The sequence below is a fragment of the Chanodichthys erythropterus genome, chromosome 13 (genome assembly GCF_024489055.1).
Source record: "Chanodichthys erythropterus isolate Z2021 chromosome 13, ASM2448905v1, whole genome shotgun sequence".
In the NCBI taxonomy this organism is placed as follows: Eukaryota; Metazoa; Chordata; class Actinopteri; order Cypriniformes; family Xenocyprididae; genus Chanodichthys; species Chanodichthys erythropterus.
Genome location: NC_090233.1, coordinates 27,840,277 through 27,854,906, shown reverse-complemented (window position 1 = coordinate 27,854,906; position 14,630 = coordinate 27,840,277). Strand labels below are relative to the sequence as shown.

General features: G+C 38.3%; 1 protein-coding gene across 3 annotated transcripts; it reads left to right on the top strand.

Annotated features, from left to right (window-relative positions):
* The first annotated feature begins 431 nt into the window (after positions 1-431).
* lmo4a (LIM domain only 4a) lies at positions 432-14,185 on the top strand. 3 transcript variants are annotated; one of them, XM_067406869.1, is made up of 5 exons: positions 432-802; positions 6,219-6,464; positions 10,880-10,976; positions 12,780-12,938; positions 13,158-14,185. In XM_067406869.1, the coding sequence occupies exons 2-5, from the start codon at positions 6,226-6,228 to the stop codon at positions 13,164-13,166; spliced, it is 504 nt and encodes a 167-aa protein (XP_067262970.1). In that variant the 5' UTR covers positions 432-802; positions 6,219-6,225; the 3' UTR covers positions 13,167-14,185. The 3 variants fall into 3 exon arrangements, with proteins under 3 accessions (XP_067262970.1, XP_067262973.1, XP_067262971.1); XM_067406870.1 differs by lacking the exon at positions 432-802 and adding an exon at positions 2,048-2,176; XM_067406872.1 differs by lacking the exon at positions 13,158-14,185 and having other exon boundaries at positions 12,780-12,944.
* The last annotated feature ends 445 nt before the right edge of the window (positions 14,186-14,630 follow it).

The window sequence follows — 14,630 nt, the reverse complement described above, 5'->3', positions numbered from 1 at the left end:
TGAGAGAGCAGAGCACGTGGTAGTGTTCAATTTAACAGATGCCTGTTTTCCTCTCGCGTGAGCACATCTGTTATTTGGACTGTTTTTGCATCTATTGTCGGTTTATTTATAGATTGATGCTTCGAAAACTGTCCATTTGTGTAAGCGCATAGGTGAATAATTAACACGACTAATTTAAATTGCAGCAGGTTTAAATGCTGTGGATAAAGACGGCCTTTAAGTCCTTTCAGCAGAACTCAGCCCTGGTGATTATGGGCCATTTAAATTAGGTTTCAAATAATTTGAAGTCGCTCAAACAGCCATCCATCATTCTGTCAAATGCCACGCCCCCTCGTCGCTTATTGGCTGCGCGGGTTGCACCTATGGCACGTCACCAGAGGAGTGACTTTAAAATTTTCTCCCTGTTCGTTCATGAGTAATTTCAGCGTAAACTGACGCCAGAAATAAGACTTTGCAGCTCTCATAGGAGGTTTAAGGCACATAGTCATAAGAAAGCGAGTTATAATAAATACTAGTTTTAAGGACCCGCCACGTGCGAGATCATGTGTGATAGGTCAACGTTAACGTGAATTTGACGGTTGTGGCGGAGCGCTTTCTAACAAGAGGGACGATTTTGAAGTTTGTTGGAACACGCGACACTCGGATTATCAAAAGACCATTTCTTCAACGATTTTTGGGTGGACCAAAGCGAAATACAAAACAAGACAGCCAGTCTCTCACTGCTTAATACCGCGCAATAAGTTTGAGAGTGATTCCACCACCTTTTGACTTCTTTCCAGACTAAGTAACGTTACAAATAACGGTGAGTAAAAATCTAGTAAACATTTAATCACTAAACCGATTGTGAACTTGTTTTCAGACAGTCTTTTTTTTTGTCTTTTACAGTTTCTAGTCAGGTTCTGTGCGTGTTCAAACACGTCTGCTCCTATAAGAGGTCATTATTTCTGTATTTTATCACACTTTTGTAGCTAACTTATGTGTAATAAAGGCAGTTTACTCTGCATTTTTATGTAAACAGCGTTGCAGTTGTCAGCTGAGTTAAGTTACAGACCAAAAATCAAAGTTTTATTTAGAGTTAAGTAACTTAGGTGTTATTTTACATGATTTTTGCCAACCTTTTGTTGAAATTATTCATTAACCAAACTTTACATTGGTTCGTCTTGGCTTCAACTTTCCCGTACAGTAACTCTCACTCAAGGGCTGTATCTCAAACCACCGTGAGCTGCCAACCTAGACAGCTGGGCTGAGTTGGTGTCTAGGTAAAATGCTGTCTAGGTAGGTAGCACATTATGTTTTGAGACGGTGCCTTTATGTGTGCTGTCACTGGAGCGGAGAATTGTGCACAATGGGGAGTTGTGCGCGGAGTGTTAATTAAAAAGAGACCCGTTTTAATGAAACGGCGAAGCGTGTAGTTATATGGCCCCAGAGCGCATTATTAAAAGAGAAGGATATACTGCTAATCTGCGGTGGTGCCAACCAGGGTTTGGTCATTTGCTCACTGGACTCGCTACTATTTTTAGAGGCTGCGAACCATGGTGTTACGCTCATTTATTTTAATTATCACCGACTCACACTGGGTTTGTGCGCAGTTATTATTATCCTAACCGACGTGTAAATGACATTAAAATTCACATTTACAGCTTAAGTCTGATTATATTTAAAAACAAAAAAGCGAAATTATACGGGCGTTCTCGCGTTTAACGAGTTTCTATGGAGACCGAGCGGTTACTTCTCAACAGACCTTCCGGCCCCCAAAAGGAAAAGTTGAGGCACAACCATAAAACATAATAGTGTGTTCTTAAGTCTCCTACACCATTAGGCTAGTAATTGATGATATGTTATTTGTCTAATAGTGTAGACCCATCATTTGCTCCGTCAAGCCGACACCAATCCATCAGTCTGCGCTCGGACAGCGACGGTATTGTGTTTCTCTTCATTAGCTTCTGTTTTTGCCTCTTATTTCATCAATCAGCCCGTTAGTCGAGTGGAACTGAACGAACCTCCCCCTCGATGACCTTTCTGATGACAGCGTTTAAATAACGAGAGAGAAAGAGAAGAGTTTGGTCTATTTCCAGAGTAGCTCCTCGCTTCGAAACTAGCAGTACTTTGGTTGAATAGTTCAGTTTATTCATACGTTTGGGAAAACAGGATGAATTCTCGACTTGAAGACCTTGAGGTACAAGCTTTTTATTTGTATGTATGTTTTATTAATCTATTGTTACTCCATTAACCTTATATGGGATATAATTTAATAAGTAAATATAGTTAATGTGGGTCTGAAGAGCTTTTATGACATTCTCCACTCATTAATCTGCACATTGATCTACAACTGTTTGCCCATAAATCACCGATATATGCCCAGATTTGCCTGTTTTAAGTTAGAAGTGACCTTTAAACAAACTTTGCACTCCTCATAAGTTTATGTATGCCATTTTCCTTACCTTTTAAGTAAGGAATTGGTCACAACACAATGCAGACTGCCAAAGATAGGCCTACAGCATCACAACTTCTGCTACCCTGTGATAAGACACTACATTAAGCCTCATAGCTTAAAAAAGGTTGTCGCCAAACGTTTCCAGTGAAGGATTAACTTACCTAAGTTATTAGAGGATAATGTAATTGTTCTGTATTGAAACAGCCAAGCCTCAAAGCCTGTGATATTCCCCCAGGGTCCCATTCAGCAGCATTGTCTCTCTAGCTCTCAGGTCTGCAGGAGAAGGATGATTAAAAAATGGGGGATTTGCATTTTCATGAAATTAACTGTTGCAAAGTTATTTGGCAACCTGCTTTGGAACGGCACTTCTGCAGGTGTGACAATGTATGGTGCTTGTTACTGGTGTCAGTTATGGAGAAAAAGTCCTGAGGCGAAATCTGCTTGCGTAGGAGCGCTGAATAAATTTACCTTTGGTTCAGGTTAATAATCTCGTACAGCCGGTCCCAGTGCATTTAATAAGATATCAGGCTCATAGTTCTTGTAAGACTTACAAATATGCCCAACGCTGACATGACAATGAAAAGATTAGAGCCAAGAGTGTCGGAAATTGGTTTAAACTGGTGCCTGGCAAATTCTCCAATAAGAATTCAGGCATGTATGTTCATGTCAGTTTCAGGATGTCACTCTGTTTGTAGGAGAAATGCACTTGCAGCTCTCTTAGGGTTGTAGACCTGCTCGACCTGTTTTACCAGGTAAGGTGAGGGAATGTAAACCACAAATGTGCACAAGATCTTTCAAGGCTATTCTTCTGCAGATTGCTAATTCTTAGCTTTAGGATTTCTCCATTTTCATATTGAAAGATCCGTTTCATAATTCCACCACACCACTGCATAAGCTGTTTGTAAGGTGCTTCACCAAAAACGTCGTTCCCTGTGTCATCCATAGTTTAAAGGGATAGTTCCCCCAAAATGAAAATTGTCATTGTCGTTCCAAACCTATATGACATGTATAACACAAAAGAAGACATTTTGAAAGTATGGACAGGATAAAATATCCTATTTTTGTGTTAGGGTGAGTTTCATTTTGGGGGGGAACTGTCCCTCTAAGAGCCTATTGTACCTGTTGGCACTGTTCATGCTCCTGTTTGTGGGAATGCGCATGGCGGTTGATATCTTTTGTCCGGCACAAGGTTGGGAAGACAGATATGACCTGAGGAAAGCATTCCCACTCCTTTGCAGCAAAGCACAAAGAGCTTTCCTGTTGCTTTCCTCTCCTCTTTTGACCCCTGCTCGACCCTACCAATCAACAGGGCTCAGTTGTGACCTCTAACCTGGCCCCCGTCTCCAGGCTGCTGCCGACTGACCTCTCCTTTAGAACAACAGAGGGAGGAAATAACAAGTGATATAGCCTCAGCCAGATGTCCAAAGCCTCTTCCTCACATTGCTGCAGCCTCTAGTCTCCAAAAGGAGAAAACTGCACCGTCTCGTCCTCATGGGATTTTCCTGAGGTTCTCCAAATGCTGCATAGAAGCTCACTTTCGAGTCTGTTCAGAAAACAATGCAGAGATACAAAGTTATTTTTAGAAATAAAATGTGCAAGCATTTTCTAATGCATCCGAGCATATGTATTGTGCCTCGAGTCTGAATGTGTTTTGCTTAGTTGGATGGTCTGACCTTCTCAAGTCACAATTTTATGGATTTTTTAGATAATGTTAGAAAAAGGTAATATGTTGGCCTGAAGCTAGACATACTAAAAATGTACTCGTGTGTGTGTGTGGTGAGGATGGTTAGTGGTTAGACTGAATTCATCCTTCTGGAACTGCATAAGGCTGTTTATTGAGAGCGGGAATAGTTTGCTTGCTCGCAGGGAAACGGCTGGTGAACAGTAACTCATCAAGGGAATACACTCGACATAAGTGAAAACATACTCAAACTAAAATCATCAGACAGGGAATGACAAATCAGCTGCACTTTCATTTGGAAAACATCATTAACAGTGGTTGGTTTTGTGATTGAGTTCTCGTGTTGGTTGAAGGCTGTTTACCACAAGACATTCCAACTGCAAACTAGAACATATTAAAAAATCAGTCTTGGAAAAGTAGTTGAGTTCCGCCTCTGAAATGTTTTTGTTTACGTACTGTGAAAACTGAACTGTGGTAAAGCAAGGTGGTGTTTGTAAAGTCTCATACAGATAAGGTTAGATTGGTGGTCTTATTTGGAGATGCCATATTGATATGACCCCTGTTCTTGGATCAGCATTCACACTCTTTGATAAGGTACTCTGAAAGGGAACAGACTTTAGTTTTTGTCCTTATGGTTTCAGTTACTGCCATTTGAAAGCTGCACTGCCTCCAGCTGGGTTTGATCTCCACTCATATTTGCAATGAAAGTTCTGGAAATGAGCTGTAGATATAAACTGATAATGTTAAGGCAGATATAAAAATCTGTGGACTACATCATTTCCATAGAACTGCCTGCAGCATTAGTTTTATTATAGTTCCGTGGCAATAACATTGCACTATAAATTTCTTTCTTTTTCTTTCAACTGTAACTTTTCTTGAGGTACTTCATATAACATTATGTTTGTACAAACACATTTTAAATGCATTTAACTATAAAAACTGATTTGATGTTGTTCATAATGTTAACTATTGTTAATAAAATATCACATCTATAATGGTGTTATGGTGGTCAGAGGTTGTTTAGCAGTGCCTTAGGCTCTGTCCATTATGCAGTAATTTTAGAAGCACTGGTTCTCATGCAAGAGCAGGTTGTTTTCTAGACAGATTTGTGTACCTCTTCATTGGTGAAACTCTGCCAAGACGTACACCGAGTACTGTTTCATTAACTGCTTACAGTTCTGCTATAGCCAACCACATTGCAATTTTCTCTCATTGCACTGCATTGTGGAATAAAAATATTGTAAATAGTGAAGTCTCATTTATGATTGTTTCCTTTGATTAGAAACCTTTATTTTCTCTTAGCCAGTATAAAACATTACAGAATGCACTATTACATGAAGAAAATAAGCTAAACGTTATAACTGGCCCTTAGATGTAATCATAACTTAAAGAAAATAAAAAAATAAATGATATTTCAGTGCTTTAAAAGACCTGTGCTGTTGGGGGCTTGCAATACCGTTGTTTTGAGCTGACTAGTAGCTACTCTGGCAAACTTTTTTTTTTGAATATTCCTCACTCAGAATACCAAACCCAGAATAGAAAATAATGGTGATAAACAATAAAGATAATTTTAGATGTAATAAAACCCTGAAATTTACAAAGCAATAACCTAAAGGTAAGCACAACCACAGAGAAGTAAAATGACAAATAGTAAAAAAAGAAAAAACAATACGCAGCCACATTATGTATTCAAGTTGCATTGCATTTGGGGAACCTAGATACCAGCATAGTACTGTAAACATATTCTATTACACTTAATCTGTAAATATACTTGAGTATACTGTGCTGCTACATCAGTCATTTTCCTAAATTGTAGGAATATACTGTAAAATTATCTCATTTGGTCAGTCAGTTTTCTCTTGGCTCTGGTTTGGGACATTGAAAATGAAATCAGCAATAGAGAGAGAATATATATCTGTCCCATTAATCTGCTATGATGTTTTCTTAGGATCATAAGAATGTATTATGGTGATTTGTTTGAAGAGGTTAGGGGGAACATCTCTAATGGCTGATCTTCTGATAATGGCAGAACTATCTGGCCTCTGGAATGGGTAACACAGGCCAGATATGCTGATTTACGAGCTTCTCCGTTCTATCCCGCAGGCAGGCGATGGTGAACAGCCGTGTGGAAACCACTGCTGTCGCGGTAACGGGAGGTAGTGGCGGGGCAGTGCGCTCCTGTGCAGGCTGCGGAGGTCGGATCTCTGATCGCTTCCTGCTCTTCTCCATGGATCGGTACTGGCACACACGCTGCCTTAAGTGCTCCTGCTGCCAGGCTCAACTGGGAGAGATCGGCAGCACCTGCTTCAGCAAAGGAGGAATGATCCTATGCAGGAACGATTACATCAGGTACTAAAAGAAAAATGCAGTCAGAGATTTGGTGGGAATGAGACATAAACGTTCAATTAGAGCAAATAAATGATGTTCCTCCTGGTGACAGTATCAGTCGTAATGTGTTAGACGAGGAGGACGGGAAATCTCTGGGTTTGACTGGAAACGAATCAATAAAATGTTATTGATTCCTGAACTTGATTGTCATTTTATATCATTTGACACATCCATATCTGCTTTCTAGAATTGGTAGTGCTTTAAGTTCAGGTGAATGGTCTGAAATGCTCAGGATATCTAGATGGGCTTCCACAGACTTGTTGTAAATTTGTGTTTCATATTTAAGCATAAGAAAACCGATAAATCCTGCACACTGCTAGGTATGCAACAATTCATTTAGCCCATGGTTCAATACATACCTCGGCAGAACAAAAAGTCCCCACAAACCACATATTTGAAAGACAGTGGTGCTTCCTCATATTGCAGCCTCACTTCACCATTTGCCATGTTAAAGTGTGAAATCTGACACCAGCATTGCAAGCATGGTTATGCGCCCCTTAACTTTAGTGCACTACATAGTGATTGGATATTTACTCGCTGCGAGGTGTTTTCTCATCTTGGCGCTTAGACTCACGGGCACACACAAACACAGCCAATTCAAAGAGAAATAAAACGCACAGAAATTATTTAAACGCAAAGCCGAAAGAAAAAATGCTTAAATTCACAAGCGCGTATTGAAATGTGGATGTTGTAACGAATGGTTCAATATTATATTGAGAATTGTGGCATCCCTACCATATCTTGCATAAACAAACAGCCATTTTTTTTCTGTTTATGACATTAGTTATCTTGTGCGACTTTGGGTTGTACAAGGTTTTTCTATTTATTGTTTAATACTCCTTATGTCCAAGTTTATCACAAATTCAAACAAGTAAAATGTTAATTCATCCATTTGTGAAAGTAATTTTATCTGAAATTGATCGAAATTGAAATCAATGCAGTGCAGCATCTGACATTTATTTTAGACATCTTTTCTTTGGCAACACATAAATATGGAATATATGTTACTGCGTGAGCTGTAACAGGACAAGAAAAGTTCACCAATTATGACAGGAAGTGTGTGGGTGCATGTAACATGGCATCTGGAGCAGCCATATCCCTCAAAGACTCCCCACATGTGCTGTACACTGCTTTAGATTCAAGCTGTAATGTTTAACCACACAGTCAGTGATCAAATTGAACTCCACTTAGAACTGTCATTTTGTCATAAATTTTGACCAGTCTACAAAACAACCGTAACCTTGATTTGCAAACCCTAACAATTGATCGTTTGTTTTTATGGCAGTTTTCACTGAGGTCTATGATTGCATATGTGCCATATGATGATTACATAACTCTTTGATTGAATTTGGTTTCTATTCCCTTGTATATTTTGAGCTGAAGGCTCCAGAGGTGAGGAGATTAGACTTGTTTATAATCGCTGAGGCTTTGAAATTGACCTCTGTGTGTTTGGATGTGTGCAGTGATGCATTGGTCCATGACGGCACGGCATTGTTGCCTGTTAGACCCACACTGGTCTGTTTGGACCTCAACCAGGGATCTCTGTCTATTTGGCATTGCCACACAGATGTTTTTTTTTTGTATGCCTGTGATTGCTGTAGAAGTGCCAGAGATGTCTGCTTAAAAGTCAAATAATCTCCCTGACCCCAAAATCAAAAAGAAACAGTGCAGTGTCCTGCCATATTTGAAACAAATATTACTGATACAAAATAGTTGTCATAGTTAAGAGTTAATAACACACAGGATTTTTGTTTTAAAATCATTTTGAATTCCTCACACATTTACATTTTTTAATATATGTTTGTATATTAATATATTATCATGTATATTCAAATTTTTTTTATTATTAGCTATTTAATATTCATTTTATTTTATATGCATTTTATATTGATATGAATTAATTTATTAATGTATTCATATTATTGTTATATTACTTTTTTAATATACCTATATAATATTACAAATGCTTTAGAAAGTGCACGAGACTGACTCGAATAGTGAAAAATAATACAATCTATTAATTATATTAGATTCCTATCCTATTATTATTATTATTATTATTATTATATTATTATTAAATTAATATATAATGTGAAAAATAGTTTGACATGGGACTGACTGAACTGAAAAATAATGCAAAAATAATAATAAAATTGTTGTTGTTGCTATAATATAATTTAATATAGTGTATATTTTGCCAAATTTTGTATTTGTCATCAGTTTAGGCCTCCTTAAAGGGTTAGTTCACCCAAAAATGAAATTTGTCATTAATTACTCACCCTCATGTCGTTCCACACCCGTAAACCTTTGTTCATCTTCGGAACACAACTCAAGTGAGAAATACTTTCTTCACAAAGGACATCTCTTACAGCACTATAATTCAGCAAACATGTTATACGTGTCAAGGGTGGTCTTAGGGATATTTCCTTTAAGAGCATGTAAGGTGTACTCAATCTGCAGTGTATTAAATATGTATAATACAGCTAATCAAAAGGGCAGAGCTTCATTACCAAATGACACAGCATGGAGCCTGAGGTCTGATAAAAGTAGGGTGCATTAATTAGGGAGAACAGGGCTCCTTTCTGCTGTCTCTTATTAAATTACTGTTTGGATTAAGATCAAAAATTCATTACTGCGAGCAGTCAGAGCTGGGACAGTGATAGCGGAGGAGGGGTTGAGAGAGAGAGCAAGAGAGGGTAAGGGGAAGAGGAGAAAGTGAAGCGGTGAGAATTAGCTGCCAAACTGGTCTGGTTACCGTCACAATAAAGACCCCTGAGAGGGAGCAGAAGAAATGTTTCCTACTGAAACATGACTGTGACACGGTGGCTCCAGGTGTTCTGAATGAAAACAACTTGTTTGTGTGCATGTGTGCGAGCGGAATGCTTGTATGTTGCATTTGTTTGTGTGCATCTGGGTTTTATCTCTATTCGACCTAGTGTGTGTGTGGATGCTTTTTTTCCTTTCAGCTCATCAAGAGCACGACTTGAACTCATTTGAGTGTTCTCCTAAAATTGTTCATAACAACCTCAAGCTCAGCAGAGTAATCAAGTGCACCCTAATTAGGAGCCAAGGGTGGATCAGAGGCTCCTATAGCTGCCACCCCCCACCCATTGCCACCAATTACACTGCCACTCCAGATTAGCTGATAGGCTGCAGTCTAAGGACTAGAGGGGCTTTGGTGCCCTGCCATCCAAGCCAAGCCACGCACAAACACACTCATTGCGAAGCACTCAAACTTCAAGCTTTGGACATAAAAATGAATTTCCCCATGTGTGGAATGAAAAGAAGTGAATTAAAGGGTTAGTTCACCCAAAACTTTTTACACCCCCTCAAGCCATCCTAAGTGTATATGACTATCGTCTTTTAGACAAACACAATCGGAGATATATCTAAAAATATCCTGGCTCTTCTAAGCTTTATAATGGTAGTGAATGGAGGGGGTGTTTTAAAGCCCAAAATAAATGCATCCAACATAAATCCAATCAAAAATCCCTACAGCTCCAGGGGGTTAATAAAGGCCTTCTGAAGCAAAGTGGTGGGTTTTTGTAAGAAAAATATCCATATTTAATCTGTTAGCATTCCACTGTACCACCTGTGGTACACATACCTTTCAAAAGAGACCTCGCGCCAAATGAGTAACCCGTGATGCAATGTATGATGCAGGATGTAGGAGTATAGTAAGCTTGGATGCCTCTCGCAGTTTAAACAAATAGGGCTGGGCAACAAACTCAAGCTTCTCTTCTCATATATCGAAATCACTCCAACATTCCTCTTTAAACTTTCTCGTTTCAGACTTCTAATTTGTGACCGGTGTTTTGTTTTGCTCTATCCTCTGCGCTTCCACATTCGTCTTTGCATCATGTGTCAAGTCAGGGGTTACTCTTCCGCCGCAAATCGTTGTGTATGGTCGTCTGCTGAAAACTAGGTATTTTCCTTTATAAAGTTTTAAATATGGATATTTTCTTACAAAAACCCATCACTTCAGAAGACCTTTATTAACCCCCTGGAGCCTGGATTATTTTTTATGATGGATGGATGCATTTTTTAAGGGGGGCTTCAAAACAAGCCCCCCACGTTCACCACCATTATAAAGCTTGGAAGGCCTATACCTCTGATTGAAGATAGTCACATACACCTAGGATGGCTTGAGGGTGAGTAAATCATGGGATAATTTTAATTTTTGGGAGAACTATCCCTTTGATGAGAAGTTTTATTTTTAGGGTGGTTTGTGTGTCATTTTGCAATATGGTAAACCGTTTTTATGAAGTGAGAACATCACTTAATGAACATGTTTTTGTTGACTTTCAGCTGATTTCTTGTCACTCTTTTTAAATATTCTTGTTTGAATTAATTGCTGTTTTTCCCCCACTGTGCAGATTGTTTGGTCACAGTGGAGCCTGCAGTGCATGTGGACAGTCTATCCCCGCCAGTGAGATGGTGATGAGGGCCCAGGGTAACGTCTACCATCTAAAGGTGAGCCATAAAAACAAACAAACAAAAAAGTTAACTGTGCAATTTTCTTTTTTTTCTTCTTTTTTTTTGAGCTCCTTATTTTTAAACAAAATGTCACAATATGGAAGAAAAAAAAAATCTGTCCTTACTTCCATTATATCCAAAAACAAAATATTAGAAAACAAACAGGATAAAGAGAACTAAATATTGTGTGCAAAATCATATTTGTAGCAAACGAACAAAACAATACAAGATCAGAATATAAAAAATAAAATTGAAATTCAATTTGAAATCATCATTTGCAGATTTTATCCAACATCCTTGTACACTTAAGGCTACAATTTCTGAACCAGTCCCAAACATAAGGGAATTTTGTTTTGTACAGTGCAATTACCTAATTCCCTTTGACATTGCCATGAAAGCCAGCAGGAATTGCTCAACATAAGCTTGAGACAATGTTTAATAGTTAGATTTATGACATTTTATTTCTTTTTGAGTATTGTATTGCAACTCCCTCAAGACTGGAAGTCAAAAGTCTGAAATGTATAATTCTTGCAAAACAATGACTTGGACTCACATCCCATATCTCCAGAGTGAAAATTAGAGGCATTATTGTATTAAAGTATGTGTTTATGCTTCTCATTATTTGGTTGGAATGGAAACATCTGTAAAGACCTAAAGCAGTCTCTTTTTGGGGAAATATGTTTCTCTTTTAATTGTCAGCTGAAGTCTTGCTTTTACTGAACACTGATAGCAGGATAGTCTCAAGAGATGCCTACCAAAACTCATCAACTAACCATTTTCCCAACTGCTCCACACATTCCTCCTTAATTATAGTGGTGTAGGTGTCAACCTGTCTTAATAATATTTGATTGGAAAAGGAAACCATTCCCTGATTAAGCTGAGAGGATCAGTTTGGTTTCCCAGTGGTCCATGTTTGCATAAGTTTTCAAAATTGGGTAACTACATCCTGACAAAATTTCTAATTTGTGAGTATCTGAAGAAATGTGAGCTTAGAGGGTAATAGATTTTTCCAAACAATGCAAATGTATCATATGTGTAGGTACTCTGGTCTCGCTCACTTCCCCATTTATTTCAGTAGTATTTACTATATGAAATTTTTCTGCTTATATTGGTGAATTAATTTGTCTATTTAAAGTTGACAAGACATGAAAGTTCACAGTCGCTGTGTCCGAATATGCCTACTTCCGAAAAACAGTATGTGAGCCAAGTATTATGTATTCTACTATGATCTACTACTTCCACCAAGTTTCTGAAGTGTGCATTCGATGGACACTTTACTATCCCATGAGGCCACAGGAGAGGATTTGTGAATGGCAGTGACATAGCTGCCGCCGTAGGTCACATGACAACATGGCGGATGTAGTACATCTGAGTTTCATTCAAACTGCACACATTCATAGTATATAGAACATACTTTTTTAACAGTCGCAAAGTAAGTTTTAAAACCAAATGTATTACCACTATACAGTACGCAATTTCAGATGCAGAAATGTATTTCATTGATCTTATTATAATCTCTTCTTTTTTTTTCTTTTTTTTTTTATTAAATCAATTCCGCTTAAACCGCTTAGCTCATATTTAGATGATCTGCCTCTATCCAATCAACAGTCGATTGATTGAATCTCTGCCTTTCTGTTTTTTTTTTTAATCTTTCACACAGATGTATTTTACTGTATGGAACTTCTATTTCATCTCAACTTTAATACTTTTTTTATTTGAAAAATTTACTTGTCTTATTAAATGAGATACCAGAGTACCAATGAAATAACATTTCTTTCTTTTTTTTCTTCTCCTCCACAGTGTTTCACTTGTGCCACATGTCGAAATCGCTTGGTGCCTGGTGACCGATTTCACTACGTCAACGGCACCATCTTTTGTGAGCATGACCGACCAGGTGGAGCTTTGCTCAGTAGTCACCTGACCCCCCTGCAGAGCAACACCCTTCTACCTGACCAAAAGGTATAATGAAAATACTGTAAATTGAAATCTTTGTGCAAACCTATTATTGTCAATGCTATCCCTCAATTTGCATTTAAAACGGTAACATAAAGTTACTTGCATTATGGAAATGTAAATTTGTAAATGTACATTTATGGTACCAGATGATTGAAAAACATATGATTAAAAAAATAAGAGAGAGAAAACAAACTTATCGGCTACTTGGTTCTTTTTACACAGGTTTGCTGAGGAAACATGGATGTATAATTTGCGGTGTGCCTTTTCTTCATATATTTCCTCAACTCTTCCCTCCAATCTATCATTGTGAATGTCCACCCACACCCAAGATCTTCCACGCCACTTTTGTGCATTCAGCCACCTTAGAAGAATTCAGAACCACGCAAGTACTGAGTCACTTGCAAGACAATCACCCCTAACGAGGGAAACGTAATCAAGTCGAAGAAAGACGCAGAAGCAAAAAATGATCATACGCACGCATATGTGGTCTGTGTGGTTATGGCTGGGATAGCCTGACCCTGAAATCCTTAGACTCCATGAAAGAGCAGCTCTATAAAGCTGGGGTGAAGCTCAACATAATTTTGTTCCCCTTTGAGAAGTTTCTCTGAAGAAATGTTGTGGACGTTACCTGACATTTTGGACTGTGGGGGTTTATGGATGATGATAGATATCACTTCTTGCCCACAAACAGACGTCCAAATATAAAAAGACCTCTTTGTTTCTTTTTTTGCAGTGGTTGTTGCCTTTTGTTTACGGGCCCTTTTCACTTCAAGTGCAAGTTTATTCTTTCTTTTTTGAAAATGTTCTGTCGTCTTTGGTGCCTAAAACAATTTTATGTCCAATTTTCCCACCTTTATCATTTACTTCCTATTAGTAAGTAATCATACAAATGCACAGTACAGATACGTGAACATGTATTGTTTCGTCTTCTCAAGTTTGACATATGAATCGCTCTTTTTGAAAGGGTCGTAGTCTCCAGAGGAAACGGCATGTTTTTTTTCCCCAATGATTTGGTAGAATAAATTTTATGTCTGTATGCATATTCTCTAAAAGAGATTGCTATTCAGTGTCTGCCAAGACTTTTGTGAGAGTGAGGGAGATTGAGAGTAAAATTGTACATATTTCATGTGCTGTTGTATCGTGTTTAATGGTTGACCTGTTTCATTGTGTCCTCTGTTTGGAGAAATGGAGGAACCATTCAAAAATAACTATCTGTAAAAGAAAAAAGTACTTAATTAAATAACTATAACCATCAAAAATGCAGTCTTGACATCTCTGCTCGGTGTACATCAACATTTGATGGTTTTGGCTTGGTGTGTTGGACACTCATTGGAAGTCGAGACGGCTCTCCAATAGTCCTTGGCCAAAAACATGGTTCATTACCTTCCAGATTTCAACACAAACTCTTGCGTCTGCATCATTACAGAGAGTAATGAAAGGCATTTGAGTTGGCACTTCCTCTTTTTCCTGCCGTGATTTCAATCCGTGGGTCTCGCTAAAAGGAGGTCTTGTGCATCTTTGTGAACGTCGCTACAGAAATGAGAGCGTTACGTTCCCGCCTTTTTCTTTCATCTGGCCCTCCTCTCAAGATTTCATTTACTTCTAAATCTGCCTTTTTCTGATCTGATTTACCGAGGTTTGAGAAGTTTTCTCATTATGGCATTTCTGGTAATTGCTTTTTGGCATTAAACTCCC